The 24,211-nt window shown below is 39.2% G+C and overlaps 1 protein-coding gene across 3 annotated transcripts in view; it reads right to left on the bottom strand.

Annotated features, from left to right (window-relative positions):
- Positions 1 to 24,211, bottom strand: part of LOC149024471 (protein LNK2-like) — a 62,622-nt gene that overhangs the window by 11,544 nt on the left and 26,867 nt on the right. For all 3 annotated transcript variants that reach the window (XM_089144693.1, XM_089144695.1, XM_089144694.1), the window contains 2 exons: positions 12,028 to 12,744; positions 11,793 to 11,950 (listed from right to left, as the gene is read on the bottom strand). In XM_089144693.1, the coding sequence (XP_089000819.1) occupies positions 11,793 to 11,950; positions 12,028 to 12,744 (875 nt within the window). The remainder of the gene's footprint in view (positions 1 to 11,792; positions 11,951 to 12,027; positions 12,745 to 24,211) is intronic.

Here is a 24,211-nt window from a genome sequence, read left to right as displayed (position 1 = left end):
AGGTCTGGGTAAACCCCTTTGCAACTAGTCTAGCTTTCAACTTGTTAACTGATCCATCCATATTTTGTTTAACCACAAATACCCATTTGCATCCCACTGGTTTTTTTCCTGGAGGAAGTGTAACCAGCTCCCAAGTGTCATTTTTCTTCATTGCCTGCATTTCCTCTACCATAGCTTCCTTCCATCTCTTATCAACATAGGCTTCCTGCCAACTTTTAGGAATAGATACAAATGACAGAGAGGATATAAAAGCATGGTAGGAGTCAGACAAAGAGTTATAAGAAACATATTTAGCTATGGGATGTTGAGTACAAGATCTGACCCCTTTTCTAACAGCAATAGGAAGATCAGAAGAAGATACCTCAGTAGAATTTGATTCTGGAGCAGGAGACTGAAGTGGTAATGTATCACCTTTCTCCACCTGCTTTGGCTGGTTGTATTTCTTTCTCTGATAAATCTGCACCTCCTTATTCTGGTCAATCTGGTTTTGAAAGACCCCAACAGTGTGTCTCACTGGAGTGGTCTCCCCCTGACTAGGTTCTTCACATGGTTTAGAAATCGAAGGGGGAGGATTAGAGTCCTCGGTATACTTGGCCGAAGTCTCCCCCTAGTCAGGAAACTCTTCTGGGACTCTTAAGTTGTGTTGTTGTGTGATAGGAAGATCTCGAGTCGGAAAAAACACCTCTCCTCTAGGACTCTCCCCCTTGAGAGGTGTATAGTAAGGGCAAAACTCATGAAAAAGTACAACCATGGATACAATGGTTTTCCTGGAGGGAGGATGATAACATTTGTACCCTTTTTGAGTAGCAGAATACCCCAAAAATATGCAGCGTAGGCCGTGGGGAGCCAGCTTACTCTGGTGGGTTGTGATTCTGGCATAACACACGCATCCAAAAACCTTTGGGGGAATAACAAAAGAAGAGGCTCCCTGAAGAATCTTATTAGGACATTTAAAACCAAGTATTCTACTGGGCATCCTATTCATAAGGTAAGAAGCAGTGAGTATAGCATCACTCCAGTATTGCTCAGGGACATTCATAGCAATCATACTGGAACGGGCTATCTCTAAGAGATGCCGATTCTTCCTTTCGGCAACCCCATTTTGGGCAGCCGTATCAACGCAATTGGTTTGATGTATTATGCCAAAGTCAAAGAGATATCTTTGAAATTCACCATCAATATACTCTGTGCCATTGTCACTGCGAAGGATCTTCACAGTGGCATTGAACTGAGTTTTAATCATATTATGAAAATCACAAAAACGTCGGAAAACCTCATTTTTTTGTTTTAAAAGATAAATCCATGTAGAACGAGAGTGACAATCAATAAAAGTAACAAAGTACCTATGGCCAGTAATAGACACACGTCGGCAAGGACCCCACACATCAGTATGAATTAGCATAAAAGGAATAGGTTTTCTATTAAGAAGAGAAGGTAAATAAGTAGAATGAGTCTGCTTCGCAAAAATGCAGGCTTCACAAAAAAAATTATCCTTATTACAAGAAGAAACCAAATCAGGAAATATTTTCTTAAGAGTTCCTAGAGGGGGGTGACCTAGCCTACGGTGCCACTGATGAAGGTCTGATATTACCGAATGGACCGGATTAGAAGATGTAGTCAAAGCAGATGTAGATTCTCTAATCGGCTCGAGCAAATAAAAGTCCATTGTCTAGTTTACCACATCCAATCTCCTTCCCCGTGACCATATCCTTGAAGACACAGTGAGATGGAAAAAAAATCACTTTACAATTCAAGTCATGTGTGAGACTACTGATAGAGAGCAAGTTAGTAGAGAAAGAGGGAACATGTAAAACTTTAGACAAAGAAAGTGATGGAGAATGCTGAATGAAGAAGCTTAAAAGCCTATATAAGTTTTACCCGAAGTAGCAAGGTAGGAGTTGGTATTGGTAGTAGAGGAAGCAGTGGTCGAGGCTGTACCGGTAGTAGAAGACTGCAGAATACGTCGCAGAGTAGCGAACTCTTCTTGTGAAAAACCAATGTCTGCAAAGGGTGTGGTGGAAACTGTCTAAAAAAGATTAGCCTTTGGTTTTCCCTTTCTTTGTGCTCGTTTTTGCTTAAAATCAGCAGGCTTCCCATGTAGTTTCCAACAATTTTCCTTGGTATGATATGGTTTGTGACAGTGCTCACACTTGACAATCTCCTTAGCCGGATCAGATTTAGTGCGAATAGATTGTAAAGCTGATTTCTCCATAATAGGAGTATGAAGCATGGCTAATCGATGACTTTCTTCACACTGAACAAGAGCATAAGACTGTTCTAGTGTAGGAAAGGGAGAACGAATTAAGACTTGCACTCTGATCTGATTGTACTCCACGTTCAAACTTGCCAAGAAGTCATATACTCGAATCTTATCAATGTGCTTCTTATAAGTCACCACATCATCTGGATTAGTGGGGTGATAATCCCCATAATGATCCAACTCTTGCCAAAGAGATCGCAACTCAGTATAATAGTGGGCCACAGTCAGTTCTTTTTGGGTAGTCTCATGAAGCTTCTTTCGTAGCTCATAAACATATGCATCATTCCCCAACTGTCCATATGTTTCAGTAGTAGCCTTCCAGATTTGGGCAGCAATATCAAGTAATAGATATCCACGGGCAATATTTGGAATCATGGAATTCAAGAGAAATGACATAATAAAAGAGTCATTCGAGATCCATTTATCCTGTGAAACGCTTGTGGTAGTAGGTTTGATAGTGGTGCCCGTAATGTATCCAACAAGTCCTCTTTCAGCAATAGTCCAGTAAGCAGATCGGGACCAAATCAAGAAATTTGTCCCATCAAATCTTACCGAAAGAGGATGAAGAGTGGGGTAATGTTCAACAAAATTTTCTGCAGTTCTTTAGTCTTCACCTTTTGAAAAAAAACTAAAACGTCGCAGAATGCAATAGCCAATCTCTCTCTCTAACAGAATAGTAGATTAGAAGAAAGAAAATAATAATAATATGGTTTGGCCAAATATGCAATGGTCTGGTTTGGTTTAAATTTGGAGAGAACCAAAATATGTTTTAAATATGATTTAGTCTAAATTTGGAGAGAACCAAAATATGGTTCGACCAAGATTTATTGTGTACCTGGTTCAGCCATCGTCATAGGATATCTGATTCGTTTTCTCTTCTTCTTCCTGAAGTCCCAAAAGCCGGAGAGATGATGAGAACGAAAGCAAAAGGGAAGGCAATGGCGATGGTGATGGCGATGGCGATGGTGGCGCAGCAGTTTCTCTTCTACTTTTTCTGTTACTGTTCTTCTCGAATTGAGGCGGTAGATGCAGCAAGTAGCGATAAGCAGCAGCGATGGTGTTTCTTCTCTTTCTTCTCTTCTTTCCTTTTCTTCTTGGTCTTCCCTAATCGAACCCACTATAGTGCAGTGGCCAGTGGGAACTGAAGAACAGAGAAAATAGGAGATGGGTTGCGATGGGTTTTGAGGGTTTGCGATGGGTGCAGTGGAACTGAAGAACCGAAAAAAACAGAACTGGCCGAGAAAAAAACGATGGGTTTTTTTGAAAAAAATTCAGGGAATTACGATGGTGGCTTCTCGCTCGATAAGAGATGCAGCGGTGATGGTATAATTGCAGCGGTGATGGTTCTTCTTCTCTTCTTTTTTCTTTTTCAAAGAAAAAAAAAAAAAAAAGGGGGGGGGATGGCTGCTCGGAGGGACGTCTCGGTAATGGAGGTAGGTTTTCCTCACCAAGAATTTTTTCTCTTTTTCTTCCCTAATCGAACTTAGGCTCTGATGCCATGTTGAGAAATATGAAATTGGTAGAATGGCTTATTGATCCATGATCTCAAGCCCTCTATTTATAATTAAGTGGAAAGTAGACTATTACAAGGAATAGAATTTTACATGAATACAAACTCTAATTAAACTCCTATACAAACTCTGATTGGACTCCTAGTAGAATCCTACAACAGCCTCTACTATTGCTTCCTCCCCTACCAACTCCTACCTTGCTACTTCAAGGAAAATTTTTACCAACTTCCATGTTTCTTTTGTTTCTGCCCATTAGATCATTGATACTAGAGCCACAAATCATATGACAGGTTCCTCCTCGTTTTTCTTACATTATTCTCCAACTTCCGGGAAAGATAAAGTTTGAATTGTTGATGGCTCTTATTCTTCCATTGTGGAAAAGGGACCATTCAGCATTCTCCATCACTTTTATTGCCTAAAGTTTTACATGTCCCCTCCTTCTCCACCAACTTGCTCTTTATCAGTAGTCTTACACATGACTTGAATTGTAAAGTGACATTTTGTCTATCTTACTGTGTCTTCTAGGATTTGGCAGCGGGAAGGAGATTGGACATAGTAAACTAGAGAATGGACTCTACCTACTAGAGCCGATTGATGGATCTACTTTTGCTCTGTCAGCATCTTCTCGTCAGATCCATTCAGTAATATCATACCTCCATGAGTGGCATCGCAGGTTAGGTCACCCCCCTCTAGGAACTTTTAAGAAAGTATTACCTGATTTAGTCTGTTGTTGTCATAAGGACGATTTTTTTGTGAAGCCTGCATTTTTGCAAAGTAGACTCGTTCTACTTATTTATCTTCTCTTCATAATAGAAAATCTATTCCTTTTAAGTTAATTCATACTGATGTGTGGGGCCCTTGCCGATGTGTGTCTGTTATTGGCCATCGATACTTCGTTACTTTTATTGATTGTCACTCTCGTTCTACATGGATTTATCTTTTAAAATAAAAAAAATTAGGTTTTGTTGCTGTTTTCGTGATTTTCATACTATGACAAAAACTCAGTTCAATGCCACAGTGAAGATCCTTCGCAGTGACAATGGAACCAAATATATTGTTGGTGAGTTTCAGAGATATCTCTCTGACTATGGCATAATACACCAGATAAGTTGTGTTGATATGGCTGCCCAAAATGGGGTTGCTGAAAGAAAGAATCGGCATCTACTTGATATAGACCATTCTATTATCATTGCCATGAATGTCCTTGACCAATACTGGAGTGATGCTATACTCATTACCTCTTACCTTATGAATAAGATGCCAAATAGGATACTTGGTTTCCAAAGTCCCAAAGCAATTCTCCAGGAGGACTCCTTATTTGCTATTCCCTAAAGGTTTTTGGATGTGTGTTATGCCAGAATCACTGCCCACTAGAGTAAGCTGGCTCCTTGTGGCCTATGCTGCATATTTTTTGGGGTACAAATGTTATCATCCTCCTTCCCGGAGATTCATTGTGTCTATGAATGTTGTTTTTAATGAGTGTTGTCCTTATTATACACCTCTCTAGGGGAAGAGTCCTAGAGGAGAGGTGTTTTTCCTACCTTGGACTTTCCTCCACATATAGACTCACACACCCAAAACTTAGAAGTTAGGAAGAAATTAGACTTCGGCCAACTTACCTAAGGATTCCAATTCCCTTTTGGCTCCTTTGAACCTTGTGTGGATCCTAGTCAAGGGGAGACCACTCATGCGAGACAAGCTACCGATGTCTTTCAAAACACAATTGATCAGAACTCGAAAGTGCAGACTTATCTAAGGAAGTATCCCAATCAGCTTAAGCAGGTAGAGAAAGTTAATATGCTACCACTCCAATCTCCCACTCTAGCATCAAATCCTATTGTTTTTCTTGAGGTATCTTCTTCTGATCTTCCTATTGCTATTAGAAAATGAGTTAGATCTTGTATCCAACTTCCCATAGCTAAGTGTGTTTCTTCTAATTATTTGTCTGATTCCTACCGTGCTTTTATATCCTTTTATAATCTGTCTCTGTTCCTAGAGTAGGTAGGAAGCCTATGTTGATAAAAAATGGAAGGCAACCATGGTAAAAGAAATGTAGGCAATGAAGAAGAACGATACTTGGGAGCTGGTTACACTTCCTCCAGGAAAGAAACCCGTGGGCTATGTAAATGGGTGTTTGTGGTCAAATAGAATATCATTGATTGGTCAATAGGTCGAAGGCAAGAGTAGTTGCAAAGGGGTTTACCCAGACTTATAGGATTGATTATTAGGAAACTTTTTCCCCTGTTGCAAAACTAAACACCGTTAGAGTTTTATTGTCTATAACTGTGAACAAAAACTGGAACTTGCACCAACTAGATGTCAAAAATGCCTTCTTACACGGGGAGTTGGAGGAAGAAGTCTATATGGAGATCCCATATGGCTTCTCTGATGACAACACCATAGGAAAAGTATGTCAATTGAAAAGATTAATTTATGGGTTAAAACAACTCCTAGGTGTTGGTTTGGGCGTCTCCAGAAGACAGTGGCTTCTATTGGGACAAGCAAAGTAATGTTGATCACACACTGTTTGTCAAAAAGTCAGGTACCAAGATCACTCTTTTCATTGTTTATGTGGATGATATTGTTATCACAGGGAATAATGGTGAAGAAATATAGAGGTTGAAGGACTTTTTTCGCAAAGAGTTTGAGATTAAAGATCTAGGAAAGCTACAATTCTTCCTAAGAATTGAGGTGGTCCGATCAAAGAAGGGTATATACCTATCCCAAAGGAAGTAGGTTCTAGATTTTTTATCTGAAGTGGGAATGTTGGGGTGTAGAGCAGTTGATACCCTTATTGAGGTCGGAGTTAAACTCAAGGAGAAAGAGGGAGAACCAGTGGACAAAGGAAGATATCAATGGCTGATAGGGAAGCTTATCTACTTATTTTATACCAAGCCTAATATTTACTTATGCTGTAGGGCTAATAAGTTAGTTTATGCATGATCCACACTCAGCTCACATGAAGGCAGTTACTAGAATATTGCAGTATTTGAAGGGAACTCCTGGGAAAGGGATGCTATTGTCACCAACAGATAATCTAAAGGTAGAAGCATATACTGATGCAGATTGGGAGGGGTCTCCAGACAGCAAGTCAATTTCAGGTTATTGTACCTTTGTTGGAGGTAACCTATTTACTTAGAGGAGTAAGAAACAAAATGTGGAGGCTTTATCTAGTATGGAAGCTGAATATAAAGCTATGATTTGTGGAGTTTGTGAGCTATTGTGGTTGAAAGGTCTACTAGAAGACATCGGAGTTCAAGTTTCAAGTCCTATGATGTTGTATTGTGAAAACGAAGTTGCTATTAGTATTGTTAATAATCCCATGCAACATGATCGAACTAAGCACATTGAGATCGACAGATTTTTTTGTCAAAGGAAAGTTGGAGCAAGGTCTGATCTGTATGCCTTTTGTGAGGTCTGGAGACCAAGTGGCTGAGATTTTCACCAAGGGTTTGAAGGAAGGAGATTTCATCCTATTGTAGGCAAGCTGAGCATGACTAATATCTTTGCTTCAACTTGAGGGGGTGTGGTTGAGACTTTCCCACATTCATTGTGGGTGGTGAGTGGTTGAGAGTTAAGAGCTAGTGTGGTTGAGCATTAATGGGGTGGTAGTGTATTTATTATTCTTGTTGAAAAAGAAAGGGATAAATATGTATTAGTTCACTCTTCACTTAATTATAAAAGGGCTTGGGATCTCTCTGAGATAAGCAAAGCCATTTTCCTAATCTTCTTTCTCAACAAGGAAGAAGACATTGTTATTGTTCAGCCACAAGCTTTGTTAAATTGAAGAGTTTTGGTGCATTGGAAGGGATTGGCTCCTGCAGATGCAACTTGGGAGAATTTAGACGAATTAAAGAAATGTTTCCCTACCCTTGAGGTCAAGGGTGAAATCAAGGGGGAGGAAATGTTACGAGGTGGCTCTCTCAAGGGAAGTGACAACGGTTTATTAATTTAAGCAAGTATATAGAGTGGGAACTCAGCAACTGTTGAGGCTTGAATAAGTCTTATGGAGGCATATTAAGGGAAACAAATATTTAGGTTGTTTCATAAATTGTAGGTAGGGCGTGGAGAATTGGTTGTAACGGGTAACTTAATCCTCAAGTTAAAGAGTCATTGGTGTGTGGGTTTCTTTATACATGGGATAAATGACGTAGTAACGGAAGGAAAATTACTATCATATTAAGCATTTGCTTATTGGGAGTTCGGTTCACTTTAAGAAACCATTCTTCCCTTTTCATCTAAAAGAATAGGTCGAAGCAAGGTTACTTGATTTAGTGCTCTTAACCGTGGGAGAGCATAGATCAAAAGTGAATAACCGTACAGGATATCTTGGATGTTAAGGTCAACTAATGGTTGTATTAGGATAGGAATTTCACCAACAGTGATAAAAAGAAGAAAATGAAAGGCAATAGTTCCACCCTAGTTCAAAAAAGTCAGTACAAAACCAACTTAATTCAGAAGACTTACACCTCAATCAAGGCCACATGATAATGAATGATTATTAAAGTTCTACAAATAAGTAAACATTAGTCAACTTCGCTGGAATAAAGGGCAAATGAGTCAAGAAAATAGATGGCTTTAGGAGCTAGAGTTTGAGTTGATTTGGGAATTTGCTTCCTATTTCATTTTTCTATGATAGAGTTTTACTTCGTTTTCTATGTAAATATGTAATCTACACCTATAAATAAAAGGTACAGTTCTTGGAGTCTTTACAAGTTCGTTCTCTGTGAAGCTCCACAGAAAATCATGGTCTCGTCCCTCCTCTCTTGTCTTCTCTCTTCCTTATTCTAATTAGAATTGACAATCTTCAACTGAAACCTCACATATTTTATACACAAAACCACCCCGCTTCAATGGAAATGTTGCACCTTGCAAGTGCCTTTACTAATTCTACCTTCGCCTTAAGAAACAGAAACCAGGCATGATCGTCTTAGACTATAGCAGCATACATTGGAGAAGGTATAAGACACAAAGCAACCATTTTGCTAGTGCTGATAGTGATTGATCTATGCTACTGAATAAATGATAGAGATCAAGATGGGGCAATATAATGCCAGCCTAGGGAGGATTGCCCACATTCCGATACATCTTCTAACTGTGTATACTGTTGATGTTATGATGTGATGACCAAAGTGACCAAGATGACCTAACAAAATAGGATGCAAAACTGTAAAACCAGATATTAGATGGGCAACATTGGGAAGTCTTCAAAATGAACCTTAGCATTTAGACATGTCATCTCAAAAAGTATTCATCGTCTTACGCCATTCTAGGTGTTTTGCTTTATAGTGGTTCCAAAGTCATATGCTTTTATACCTTTGTATCATGAATTTAATCTAGCTTGGACTTCCATTCAGAACATTTTCAAGGGGACCAAAGTCCTCCTGAAGCCAACTTTTAGAACCATAAACCATTCAGCTAAGTGGCCGAATCAGTTGAATAACATATTAATGAAGATCACTCAAATAAAGTGCTGTAAATTAATTACTGAACTTGATAAATTTATATTTTTGATATAGTAAATTTTAAGGAAACAGACAAGAGACCCATAACCCAGATTTGGAGAACCACAAAAGTACCCTTCACCCTGGAATTACATCATCTTGTCTGGTCCAAAAATATCAAATCTTACAAAGAAAGTATAATCCTGATCCTAGAACGCCACACAAAATAAAGAAAAATGCAGAAAACAAGTTCCACATAAGGCCATCAATATCAACATATAAGAACACTGCCTTGCACGGAATACACATGCATTCCAACCAGAAACTACTAATGGTTGTTTTCCTGTCACCATCTCACATCAGACAATAACAAATTACTGAACCAACTGTTGCTCTAGTTTCCTTAGGGGTGAACATCATGTTGTATGAGTTCCTTTACCTCTTCAACAGTTTCTATCAATAGGACATTATAACAGGGATGCGTTTTAACTTTCTCATTCTCAGAAAATATCAATAGAGATTAAGTAACAAAAATAGAAAACATGGCACAGAAGTCAATCGTGCCGTTTATGAGTTTTAAGGTGAAAAAGTGCCTCTTGAAACAATGAGTTGAGTGCTAAGATAGATGGTGTTTCATCCTGTATTGGGTGGAACCAAAGTGCAACTAAATGCACACATTTTAAAAGTTGGAATGACTATTACTAGAGGCTCCAGAACCACCCATTTGTTGACTATGGAAAATAGACTTTAATCAGGGTCCAGATCTTGTACCAAATATGACAAACTTGATCAGAATTCACTTTAAGAGGGCTAATACAAGCACATGAAATTACAGTAAGGCCATCAATCAAGTGTACATTCATGAGTATTAACCTTTTGTCTGAATCTCAGAAGTCTGAATTGAAAAAGGCAACAGCCCAGCCTGTAGAGTCATGGGGGTGCATAATGGCCTCCTAATGTATCCAGGGTTGGAACTCCCCCCCCCCCCCTCAAAAAAAAAAAAAAAAAAAAAAAAAAAGGTCCCAGCCCAACTGAGTCAAGGAGGCCGAATCCATCCCGGGAGTAGAATGGTCCATTCCTACCCCTGGATTGAGCTATAATGAAGAGCAAAGTCCAGTAATTTAGTTTATTTTGAAGTCTTGAAAGTCAAATCATTTGCTTTGAAGAGAGTCATAGAGTTGTTAAAACATTGTTTCCTTTATAAGAAGTCCTACTTTCAAGGATAACCTAAACTAGGAAAAGTTTTTTACTTTTTGGGTCCAGTTTAGTTATCTAATTAGTATTAGGTGACTTAAGTGTAACCTCAGATCCATGAGTTAATCTAAAGTTATCTAATTAGTATTAGGTGACTTATGTGTAACCTCAGATCCATGGGCTGAGATTGCATGGTAATTAAATACCTTTTTCAGAGTCTATGTTAAGTTATGATGGGACCCTAATAGTCAGGGTAACCCAGTTTGAGTTTGAGTCCTTTGTTTCAGGCTATAAATAGCCTTTCTAGTGTAAGTTTTTTTTCAGATTGGATTAATTGAATGAATTGAGTTTTGAAGAATAGACTGGTATAGTTGTGGGATCCCTGGGAGGATGACCTGCGGCTGGAAGTTACTTCTGTTTGTGCAACTTCAATTTGTCTCCTTCTCATTCAAGCTTCAGCAATATTGTGATTCAAGCATTCTACAGAGAGCATTCTGCAGTTCTTTCAATTCACAAGTAAGTGTAACCCCATCCCCAACCCCAGCCTTCCTCCCTTGCTGCCTGCAGCCATCCCAACCCCTCCCCTTTAGTTTCAGACCTTAGGAACAGCCCTAACCCCATTGCAAATATCCTCTCACCCTTCCCCTTCAGTTTTCTGAAAATTCCAGCCCTTTCCTAAGTCCTAGAAGTCATCTTGCATCCTCTTCTTCTTCCACACGTCTACAGTCCTAACCCTAATAGGAAACCCATATTCCCAGGACCCTTTTTCCTTCCCTTTTGATCACCCTTAAGCCTAGAACACAGTCCTAATATTGAGTTGTGTAACCTTCTGCACTTCATCTTCTTCCTTGAGTTTTGAAACTTTCTGCACTTCATCTTCTTCCTTGAGAAGTCGCAGAATTTTTAAACTCCAGAAAATTCTCAAACCTTCATACTTCTGCCCCTACCTCCTCTAAACAGTCCCTAAACTACAGAACAGAGACATAACCAACTCTGAGCTGCATGATACCTTCCCCCTCTCCTAAGCCTAAGCCTAACCCTAGCCAAATTCTAGTTGACCTAGGATTTGAGTTTCAAATCTGAAATTGAAAATCTTATAGAATTTCAGATCTGAAATAACAAATTCAGCAGCCTTATAAACCTTAAAACCCTTAGCCAAAGCCTCCAGAAACCCTAATCAATGCTGGTTCCTATTAAAGAGGGTCCTGGTTAACAAACCCTAAACCTGGGTTTTCATCACCTCCTGTCCCCATGGAAAGGAAAAAAATCCAACAGAATATTCCTTCTAAGAAACTCATGATGTATTGAGTAAAATTTGTGCTTTCACCAACAAAAAGTCAATTCAACTACTGCAACATAACAGTTGATTTCTAGATTTCAAACCTGTTGTGACTGTTTGATTCTTCTTGTGCAGCGGCCACATTTTCGTTCCCACTAGTTTTATTGGTACTGATTGTATCAGCAGCACTATGCCTTAGCATTGCACTTTCGGCCAAACGATACAAGCTATCTCGAATACAAAGCCTTGTCCTATTATCCAACTGCAGGCAAAGCATTACTTGATGCATAAGATGTAATGAAGTTCACAAAGGAAAGTTAATCAATGAATCTCAGTTACCTTCCCAATAACTTCTAGAAGCTGATTAAGTATTCTTTCCTCCAGTGAACATTCATCAACCACCATAGAGACTGTATTGGAATCATCTTGCTCTACAGGTGAAGTTGGGCCTGCGGATGGTGGAATTTTTAAGTTCTCTTCAGCCTCAATTATAGCTCCTACTGTATCATCACTTTGAGATACCTGCTGACACTTTTGGGTCATTGATTGGTCAGTACAAGTAGCCTGATGAGTGAATTGCTGCTGTTGTTTCTGAATAGCAAGCATTGCCTGCATTTGCTGCCGCCGCCTTAATTTTTCAATCTTTTCCTGCGGGGTCATGATCAAAGAATTGGTTGAAACATCTGGTGATTTCCTAAATGTGCTGACCTGGTTCGATGATCTGGAAGAAAATTCATGACTAACAAGGACCCGATGGGGCTTGTCCCTCTCAGGATGGTTTTGAAATGGAGGCATATTGGAAAGCACCTGATTTCCATACCCAGCAGGAAAATATGAATGGGAACTTTGTAGGTATCTCAAAGAATCAGGCTCACTAATATGTCTTTGTGGACCAAGAACTGAAGATGGAAAGGTTTGTAAAGCAGAAGATGCAAATTGATTTCCCTCTTGTTGACATTGGTTAGCAGTGGGAGACCAGGCACCATGCAAGTCTTGAGATAGTTTTCTTTCACCCCCTTCCTCTGATTTTATCTGCAATTTCCTTTGCTTACTTCCCTGTAGATATATTGAACAGGTATCGTGTCACTCTAAAGAGATTCAAAGAATATAAAAAATTCTAACATATCTTAAGAAATTTCCTGGTCTTGTTAAGGGCAATGATGAAGCTTTGTTTTATAACACATCTATATCACTTACCAACAAAACAAAAAAAAAAAATGGATGCATTTGTTTACGTCAATAGAAAACAGGATGTGCCATCAAGATTTGGGCCTTCTGTGCCCTTTACCCATTTCTGTTTCACATACGTGCTTTTGTTCCTATGTTATCATATCCTGGCTTCACTTAATAACATTTTTCCTGTTCTTCTGGAAAAACAGAAAATAATGGTTTTGTCATTCTTGAAAACATGTTTGATTAGCACTTTACATTAGATAATGATTCCAACTTTTGAGAACCTAGCCAGCACAAGGCCCATTTATCCTCTAGAGAGGGAGAGAGATCATATCGCAGCACAGTGTCTGCACCTATTTATCCCCTAAAATTTATAAGAAATTACCTAAGCTTAAGCAGAATAGCAGATGACAATAAATAGAAAAGAAAGAACATGTATGTGCAAGAGTACATCTTCATGTGGTGGGGACGTATTTTTCAGGACTTAAGGAAAAAAGGGCATGCGGAGGCAGGTTCTGTGAAAGAGGCATTAGGAGGCAGAGAAAAGCATTAATGAGAAGAAAGGAGGGGGGGGAGGGGGATGGGATGGAGGGGAGTTATATGGGTGTGCAAGAAAGTGCAGGGGAGTGGGAGATCCCTGGAGCAAAGAATGAGGAGGGATGCTGGGACAGTTCCTAACCTTTCTTCTTCTTCTTTTTTGAAAATAGGCCAATGCACTGTTAGCAGTGAGCAGAAAAAAGACATGGAATTTATTTTCTACCACTAATCAAATAAAAGCATTCAAGCATTGTGGTTGAGTTCTATAAAATAGAAATTCTATTCAAAATTGAAACTAGAGGGATGAGACTTGGAACCATGGTCTGTGGACCACATTCAAAGTTGAAACTTGCTAGAGATCATAAGCCATACAGTGAAATTATGAGAGAGAATAACTGAAACTCACTTCAAAAGAGAAACTCAAAAATTACATCAACAATTTAGTTTTACACCAGGAAAATCAATAAAAGAAGTTGTTTATTTTCTTAGATGTCAAATGAACAAATATCGAGAATGAATGAGGGATATCCATAATGTTATGATAAGTCTCCAAAGAGTTAATTTGGTTAATTTAGTTGTAAAATTCATGGTGTCAGGGAAACTACTTACAAGTAAGCACTTGGGAATCAGACTCTTTTCATCACACTCTAAATTCAAAGATTTGGAATTTGTTATTGATAAGATGCATTCCAAACTAACCTGATAGAAATCGAGCCATCTCTCTTATGCAAGGCGCAGGGTTCTAATAAACTGGTTCGCTCTTGAATGCCATCATATTATATGCAGCACTTTGTTTTTCCCCTAATGGTGTGCAGACAACTGGATTCTTTTCCTTGCATTTTTGGAATGGGAAACTGGGTAAGCCTAATAATACTATGATCAAATGGAACACCCCGTGTTGCCACCACCAAATTTTGGGGCCTTGGTTTTTGTAGTGCTCATGTTCATAATCAAGCCCTTTTAGTGAAGCAAGGAGGCTAATTTTAGAGCCTGATTCTATTTGGGCTAGGATTATTAAAGGTAAATACTTCCCTCACCCTTCTATCATTGACTGAAAATGCTTAAGCATCATGGATCTTGGACAAGGAATAGTTTGCTTTTTGTTATACCTAAGTTTGGAGATTTTATCATGTTTTGGGTTTGGAGGTGATTTTATTTTGGTATGATCCTTGGGTGCCTCAATTGAAGAACCAACTTTTGCCTATCCCATTTAATTGGACTTTCTTGTTGTAAGGTGTCAAATTTGTTGATCATGGGTGGAAATATCTTCTTTGCTTAACACTCTTCCTGTTTACTTTGTCTCTCTCATTTTCCAAATTTGACTGTCTGGTTCATGATTAACTCACCTGTACTTTTAGAAAGTTTACTACTCAAACTTTTGCCTTGCAAGCTTTACTAATCATTATGCGATGGTTCATCAATGGAGGATTGTTTTCTGGAAATTCAATTTTCACACCTGTTTTAAATATTTTTCACGAGGCCGCTGAAAATGGAATCTCTGTTTGAAGTATTGTGCCTAAGTGAACTAGATTGGACCCTTTTTGTTTTTTCTGCAGGCAAAAAGTGGAAACACCTTCGCATTTATTTTCTCTTGGCATGCATTAAGTGATTTTAGGCCGCTGGTATCCCTGGGCTGTGCGCTGAATTTTTTTCTCCTAGTGGCTCTATTTTGGATTTACGTGTTCATTTTTGCGCTCTTCATTGGCATAAATATCAGCTTCAATGGGTTTTTGCAGTGTTTTTCGTTACTTGGTACTTCTTATGGAATTCTCACAAGATTGTTTTTTCTGATTCCCAGTTTGATCCACATACAATTCTTCTTTCCATTGGGTTTTGGATTCAACAAGTAAAGATCTCCTATTGCCTTTCAGTCTTTGGATGCTGCCCTACTACTCTTGCTATGGCACTTACTCCAACTTCGAATCCTCTTGTTGTTGTTCTAAATGTGTTTTGATTGTTGCAGGTACAGTTCCCATCACGTCCATAGGCAGAATGGGGCTAGTCTTTTTGTCTAAGCTGGAGGTCATATTGATGGGATTTTGCATCCACTACAATCAGTGTGTACTAGAGGCTTGAAGTTGAATAAGGTCTGGACAAACTACTGTGCGCTGGCCTGGGGAGCACACTCCTCCGCTGCTGTCTATAGCTACTGCCTTAGACCACCATTTCCATTGCATCTTTTCCTTCTTAAAATACTACAGCAGGATATTTGCTCTTTTGTGTTAGCCGAGCTATCTTGGCAATACAACAGGATACTCCTTCCTGTTGTAGCCCCAGGTATTAGCTTGTATTAGGCCTCTTCATTTTGGTATTTACATATTTCTATTTTCTGTGGAAAAAAAAAAAGACACGTATAATGGTGTAGTGACTAGTATAAAAACTGTGGTGGGACAAGCTGCATTAAAATTGGATTTCATCAATGATCAGATCCTCAAAATATACATCAAGCATATAGAGTTAGTATACAATCAATACTATAAATAACACTGCCCCCCAGGTGTCCTTTTTCTATTTGTAATTAGAGTCAGTCATACTCAGTCTATGGTAAGTCTAGTCCCAATCCTAGTTCAGGTTTGCTTTTGCAATTATGTTTCTAATTTTTGTGGTTCTTAGTAGGATTAGGAATCCTTCCTTTGTATTCTGGTTTTTGTAAAAAGGGCATTGTGGGTCTTTATTATTATTTTTTTCTGGGTGGAGAGGTTTTTTTTTTTTTTTTTGGGGGGGGGGGGGGGGGGGGGAGGATTTGAGGAACTAGTAGTACGAGCTATTTTCTCTTAACAGTCGCTTTCTCTCCCCCATCTATCCTCCATCCCTGTCAGATCTGCTATTTAGTGTTCTAACAAGTGATAAGATCTAAACCTGCATTTGTTAGCACTAATCATAGGAGACCTGACTATAGACCTTCAAGATCAGATCCCTCGGTCGAGTAACTTTCTGCTAATGATATATTATTTGGGTGCTTGAAACTTGAAACAACAGGAGGATACATGGAAAGTTGGAACTATGGGGACCAACCTTGAAATCAAAACATTTTAAGATAGAAAAAAACAAAGACAGTATATTACGGCATCCATTACAACAAGATTGAACATGAAGCAGTGAAACTATTGATCGTGAGATTTAGAAAGCAGAACTGAAGACGATTTTTTTTCTTTGGATGAATAAAAGAATTCATTAACCAAAAGGGCCAAGAAGGAGGGAAAACGTACAAGAGAGGGGGGGGGGGGAACAGCTACAACATGCTACTCGGCAGCAAGGGAGAATCTAGACCCCAGAAAACAACAATAGTTCTGTTCCTTAGGGTATCAATCAAAGGGGTGGGAGAGAGACTGAATTTTAGTGGATGCATCAAAGCAAATGGCTCTCCAAATGTTGGTTGAGTTCGTCTAGGAGTTCAACTCTATTAGAGTTTTGGTTCATGTAATTTTCTATTTCTTGTTACCCAAATAAGGGTATTTATGTAATAGTGCTCTTTCCACATCATTATATCACACTAATCAATTCAAGCCATTTCTCAACACCAAATCATATCTATGGGTTAAGATTTTGGAGGTCCGTCTTCTCAGATTACGATCCCACCATAGAAAAAAAATCGAGGGAAATTCAAGTTTCGACCAGGTGAAAATGGGAAACCTAAGTGGGAAACTGAGAAATTTCAAAGAAACTTAGGACCTTTTTGTGCAAGTTTCGACAGGTTTTAGGGAGTATTTTAGGGTGGGACTTTGCATTTAAGCTAATTAGAGTATAAAGAACACATTGGGTGTATTTTGCTAAAAAAATCAATGTAGATATGTCATTCAATGTACATAACATCAATGTAGAGTTGTTCAAGAAGTACACTATAAACTTAACAAATTAAGAACATAACATTCAATATATAATTTCTAACTTCAAAACATCAAATACAAAGTAACTAACAATAAAAGGAAAGTACAACTTAGTGCCAAGAGGAGTGCCAATAGTGGATTCATCCTGTGAGCTGAATAGTACTATGCCTGTAACATCCTTTCCTCTAACTAACGAACATAGACATCCCATCACATTTTATGCCTATGGTTATCAAGGTAATCGACAACTGTAATTTTATAAATCTGGTCATCAACATGCCTAAGATAACTAGTCTGAGGGAATACGCAATTTGGATAGGGAAGTCCTGATGGAGGGGGTATTTGTCGTGGTATTTGGGGAAACATGAAAGAAACAAAAAAAATGAAAATTTGGGATTTGGGAAAACTACAAAACTTGCAGGAAAAAGTCCTAGGTTTTCACGAAATTTCCCAGGTTTCCACAAAATTTCCCAGGTTTCCATGAAATTTCCCAAGTTTCCACGAAATTTTCCATGTTTCCCACGAAATTTGGGAATTTTTTTTTCTCATGAACCAACTGGTCCAGCTAGGTTGAACCAGGTTTCGAGGTTTCAACGAAATTGACTGTTTCGATCGAAACTTGGGATGTTTTTTCAGTCCCCTAGTTTTTCATTTCGAGGTTCCCAAAATGGGAAATTTCGGAGGAAATTTTGCAATTTTCAATGGAATTTTGTTTAATGGATCCCACCATAGGTGAGAGACCAACACATTGACACCAATTTGCTTATTGTATCGCACATAGAAGGGCCTACAAAATCAAGAACCAAGCCCAATCCTAGGAGAACCTCAAGAAGTGTCTTAACTACAGCCAAATGGAGGAGATGGCTAAAACCAAACGAAGCAGGAGAAGGACCACACAAGAAGAAGAGGTGGTCAACATCTTCAGGATTGTTCCAACAAAGGATGCAGTTGGGCTTAACATTGATGTGTTGGTTAATAAGGAAAGATGGGTGGGAAGGCAAAGGGCCAGGGCTCTCCCAAGTGGTGAAAGTGTGACAGGGGTTACAACCTCTGAACCAAACTAGGAGAGGCCAATTAACTAAGGAGGAGGAGGACCAGATAAGGTTCCAAGCAAGGTAGAGGTGAAGGAGCTTGAGGGGGAGGGAGACTAAATGATGCAGTCTTTAGAGGTGGGGTGAAGGTTGGGGAGAGGGGTGAAGTGGGGGAGATTGGGCCAAAATTGAGTGAGACTCCAGGGGCAAGAGGTGGAAGGGATTCAGGAGTTATAAAAGATGAAATCCAAGAGTAGGGTAAGTTTGGGTATGCAGGTACCATAGACTTGACAAAGGCCAAGAAGGTTAAAGAGGATTTCAAAAGGATGCCAAGGTGAAGCCCCACCAACAACCCTGATGCAAATGGCCGAGAGGGCCACAAGTCTAAGTAACAACTTTCTCCAAACCTAAGAAGGGTTGGAAGGAAGAGAGACTGTCCAAATGGAGTAATCTCGCAGCAATTGTGTTGAGAAAAACGATTGTGGTAATGATCTTAAGCCCTCTATTTATAATAAAGTGGAAAAAGGACTATTACATAAATACCCTTACTTAGGTAACAAGAAATAGAAAATGGCACAAACTAAAACTCTAACAGAATTGAACTCCTAATAGGACTCAACCAACATTCCCCCCATGAGGACAAATAGCTACGCGGTTGACCAGCCACGACCGCAGGGGTCATGCAAATACATAGGCCCCTTCCCTTCTACCGAGTGGTTTAGAAGGCGCTTTCCGATCTTTCCATCCACACCCGACCAGCCAACACAACAACCAGATGTTACCATGGCCTTATGCCTATCGCTTTCAACAATGCTTCAGGCTTGGACTCACCCCTATCACCGAACCCTCTTCGTTCTCCCTTTAACACCAACGGTAGATAGGAACCGAACTGTCTCATGAAGTTCTATACCCAACTCACGTACCACTTGAATGGGCGAATAACCGAACCCTTGGGACCTTCTTCAACCCCAGGATGTGATGAGTCAACATCGAGGTGCCAAACAACTCTAGTTGAGGCATATATATTAGTCATGCCTAACTTGCCTACAATAGGAAGGAAATCTCCTTCTTTTAAACCCTTGGTGAAAATATCTGTTACTTAGTCTCCAAACCTCACAAAAGGCATGCAGATTAGCCCTTGTTCCAGTTTTCCTTTGACAAAATGCCTATCAATTTCAATGTGTTTAGTTCGATCATGTTGTACAGGATTATTAGCAATACTAATGGCAGCCTTATTGTCACAATATAGCATCAAAAGGTTTAACTTGGACTTGTATATCTTCTAGTAGGCCTTTCAACCATAATAGCTCACAAGCTCCACGAAACTTGGCTCTATATTCAGCTTCAGTATTGGATAAGGCTACCACATTCTATTTCTTACTCCTCCAAGTAACAAGATTACCTCTAACAAAGGTACAGTAACCTGAAATTGACTTCTTGTTAGGAGATCTAGCCCAATCTGCATCAGCGTATGCTTCTACCTTGAGATTATCAGTGGGTGACAAAAGTATTCTTTTTCCAGGAGTTTCCTTCATATATTGTACTATTCTGGTACTAGCCTTTATATGAACTAAATATGAATCATGCATGAACTGGCTCACCATTCCCCCAGTATAAGCAATGGCTAGCCTAGGGTGAAACAAGTAAATAAGCTTCCTGACCAACCTTTAATATCTTCCTTTGTCCATTGGTTCTCCCTCTATTTCTTAAAGTTTAGCTCCAGCCTCAATGGGGGTATTAACTGCTTTACACCCCAACATTCCCACTTCTGATAATAAATCTAGGACGTACTTCCTCTGGGATAGGTATATACCCTTCTTTAATTGAGCCACCTCAATCCCTAAGAAGTACTATAACTTCCTTAGATCTTTAATCTCAAACTCTTTGCCAAGAAAGTCCTTCAACCTTTGAATTTCCTTATCATCATTCCCTGTGATGACAATATCGTCCACATAAATAATGAGAAGTGTGATATTGGTACCGGACTTCTTAACAAAAAGTGTATGATCAGCATTGCTTTGTTTGTACCCAATAGAGGTCACTGACTTATGCAGGCGTCCAAACCAGCATCTAGGAGATTGTTTTAACCCATAGATTGACCTCTTCAACCGACAAACTTTCCTTGCAATATTGTTATTAGAGAAACCATGTGGGATTTCCATATAGACTTCTTCCTCCAACTCTTTATGCAAGAAGACATTATTTACATCTAGTTGGCGTAAGTTCCAGTATTTGTTCATAGCTACAGAATACAGAACTCTGACGGTGTTCAGTTTTGCAACAGGGGCAAAAGTCTCATAATAATCAATCCCATATGTTTGGGTAAACCCCTTTGCAACTAGTCTAGCCTTCAACCTATTGATGGATCCATCCATATTTTGAACCACAAACATCCATTTATAACCCACGGTTTTTTTCCTAGAGGAAGTGTAACCAGCTCCCAAGTATCATTTTTCTTCGTTGCCTGCATTTCCTCTACTATAGCTACCTTCCATCTCTTATCAGCATAGGCTTCATGCCAATTTTTTGGAACAAAAACAGATAATAAAGAGGATATAAAAGCACGGTAAGAGTTAGAAAAAGAGTCATAAGAAACATATTTAGCTATGGGATGTTAAGTACAAGATGGAACTCCTCTCCTAATAGCAATACGAAGATCAGAAGAAGATACTTGAGGAGGAACAACAGAATCTGATTCTGGAGCAAGGGACTGAAGTGGTACCATGTCACTTTTCTTCACCTGCTTTGGCCAATTGTAATTCTTCATCTGATAAGTCTGCACCTCCTTATTATGGTCAATCTTGTTTTGAAAGACCTCAATAGTGTACCTCACAGAAGTGGTCTCCCCCTGAACAGGTTCTTCACATGGTTCAGAAAACGGAGGGGGAGAATTAGAATTCTCACGTATACCGGCTGAAGTCTCTCCTGGTTAAGAAACTCTTCTTGAACTCCTAAGTTGTGTTGTGGTGGTGTGTGGGCGTCATTATGTGTGATAGGAAGGTCTAAAGTTCGAAAGAACACCTCTCTTCTAGGACTCTCCCCCTGAAGGGGTGTATAGTAAGGGCAAGACTCATTAAACATTACATACAACGACACAATAGTCTTTCTAGAAGGAGGATGATAACATTTGTACCCTTTTTGAGTAGCAGAATACCCTAGAAATATGCAACGTAGGCCATGGGGAGCCAACTTACTCTGGTGGGTTGTGATTTTGGCATAACACACACAACCAAAAACCTTTGGGGGAAGAACAAAATAAGAGGGTCCCTGGAGAATCTCAGTAGGACATTTAAACCAAGTATCCTATTGGGCATCCTATTCATAAGGTAAGAGGCATTGAGTATAACATCACTTCAATATTGGTCAGGGACATTCATAGCAATCATAATTGAACAGGCTATCTCTAAAAGATGTTGATTCTTCCTTTCGGCAACCCCATTTTGGGTAGTCGTGTCAACCATGGAAGAAAATTCAATTGAAATGGTCATTTTCGATCGAAATGCCTGCAAAAATCCAACTCGAAACGAAATTCAGTAGTAGGCACAAAAAGTATCCACTATAAAATACCCAAAATCGAGCTCATTTTCGACCTACCGTCAGTTTCGACTGTTTCGAGCGATATCGCCAGGGAGATTTCGATTTTTTGCATTTTTTGCTCATTTCTCTTGCTTTCATCCCATTCTACACCTAATTTCTAGTATTCCATTTCCTTCAAACACTTGATTTGCTCCTCCATTTGTGCATTTTCTCAAATCTTGCAAGGTGAGTAACCAACTTCCTCATTTTTTGATTTTTGTTTCATTTGTGCCTTAAATCATGTTAGATTGCTTCCAAATTTATATATGTTTACTTTAGAGTGATGATCTATGAATTTGTAGTGTCAAAATTATTTTTTGATTCTTCCTACTATTTTTTTATTTTTCTGTTATTAAAAATTATTTACTAAATTATGTATATTGTTAAAAATGTTTATGTATAGTACATGTATAAGCTTCAAATGGATGTATGTAAGAGTTGAGACACCATATTGCTGTGATGGTGTTGAATTAATTTTTTTTCTTCTGTTAATTATGTAATTTTACTGTATTTAATATATATTTAAATAAATAAAAAAAATATATTTAAATATTAAAAAAATAATTAATTTCTGTTTTAAATTTAAAAATAGGAGAGTATTAGTGGAAGCATGTATGCAATTTTTTGAGCATGTTGTGGATATTTTTAAGATAGTTAGTGTGTATTTTATATATTTTAAAATTATTTATATATTAAAAAAATACTTATATAGTTATACATATTTTTTTTTATATTTAAAAATAGGAGGTTATTATTAGAAGCATGTATGTCATTTTTGGAGCATATTGTGGAGCTTTTCAAGATACTTAGTGTGTGTTTCTTGTATCAGGCACTCTATTTTAAAGATGTCAGACATAGCTTGGGATCATGGGAGGCCACTGACAGCTGATAAGAGGAAGAGTGAGTGTAATTACTACAAGAAACAAATAGGAGGAGGTGGGGCCACTAGATTGAAGGTGCATCTAGCTGGTGGCAACAGGGATGTAACAGGGTGCCCAAAGGTGCTCAGAGAGGTCAAGAAGGCAATGGCCTCATATATTAGTGGTGGAAAGCAAAAGAGGAAAGAGAAGAGAACACAGAGGGATGAGTTCGAGGATACCTGCTTAGATGACCTTCCGGATCCCGAGGGTTATGGTAGGGATGAGCCAGAGAGATGTGACCCCGATCCGAGGCCGATCAGGCGAGGAGGGCGATGATGATGAGTAGGGAGCAACAGAGGATTGATGACATCAGGGAGGCAACGAGAGGGGTCCGGGTTGTGGGTCCTCTAGAGAGCCAGTAGGTATGGGAGGCATAGGTGGCTCCCAAGTCCCTATGAGGAGGTCTCAGAGTGTCAGGCAGGAGACTCCTATCCCACGGGCCCCTACAAGGGGTCGAGCTTCCTCAGCACATCCTACAGATCCGGATCTTGAGATTCTTCGCAATGATCCGGCCCTATTTTGCGAGGCCCGAGCATAAACGAGAGAAAGTTGAAGCACTTATAGGGGAGTGTGAAGGAGAAAGTGGGGATGGCTTTCTCCAAATAGGCGCATTACCATAGTGTTCCAGCACATATAGCTCAGGGGCCCTACTATAGAGATATGATTGAGTAGATAGGCAGGGCTGGGAGTGGTGTACAGGGCCCCACTCCATATGAGATATATAATGTTTATTTGCCTAAGCATAAAGAGGACATAAATGAATACATTAAGGGATTAAAGCCCATGTAGAATCATTATGGAGTGACTCGATGGTCGATGGTTGGACTGGTCCCACTAGGCAGTCCCATCATCAATTTCATGTTGAATTGTGATGGGAGGAAAGTGTTCCTCAAGTCGGTAGATGCATCCGGTGAGAAGAAGGATGCAAAATACATTTACAAATTACTGAAGCAAGTGGTGAAGGAGGTTGGAGTGGAAAATGTAGTTCAAATTGTGATCGATAATGGCTCCAACTACAAGAAAGTCGGGGTTGAAGATGCAAGAGAACTCTAGGTATCTAAAGTCTAAACATATAGTATTAATTTTCATTTGTAAATACATATATTTACATTACACATATACATGTACACTTTATAACTTTGTATTGATGGCTTGATGCCTTGATGGATGGACAGATATAGGCTCTTTTGGACTCCTTGTGCTGCTCACTGCATTGACTTAATGTTGAAGGAGATTGGAAAGGTCAAGCTTGTGAAGAATACGGTGGACCAAGCTCGACATGTTAGCACCTTCATATATAACCACACCTATGCATTAAGGATGATGAGGGACAAGTGTTAAGGTGAGTTAGTGAGGCCAGGCATAACCAGATTTGCTACTAATTGGATAGCACTCACAGAGCTTTGAGAGTAGGAAGACTGGCCTTAGGAGTATGTTTGCATCAAAGGAGTGGTTTAAC

The sequence above is a fragment of the Hakea prostrata genome, chromosome 2, assembly GCF_041222555.1.
Source record: "Hakea prostrata isolate BN-2017 chromosome 2, UWA_Hpros_2, whole genome shotgun sequence".
NCBI classification, from domain to species: Eukaryota; Viridiplantae; Streptophyta; class Magnoliopsida; order Proteales; family Proteaceae; genus Hakea; species Hakea prostrata.
The sequence above is the reverse complement of the archived record's forward strand: the minus strand, read 5'-3'. Positions and strand labels throughout refer to the sequence as shown.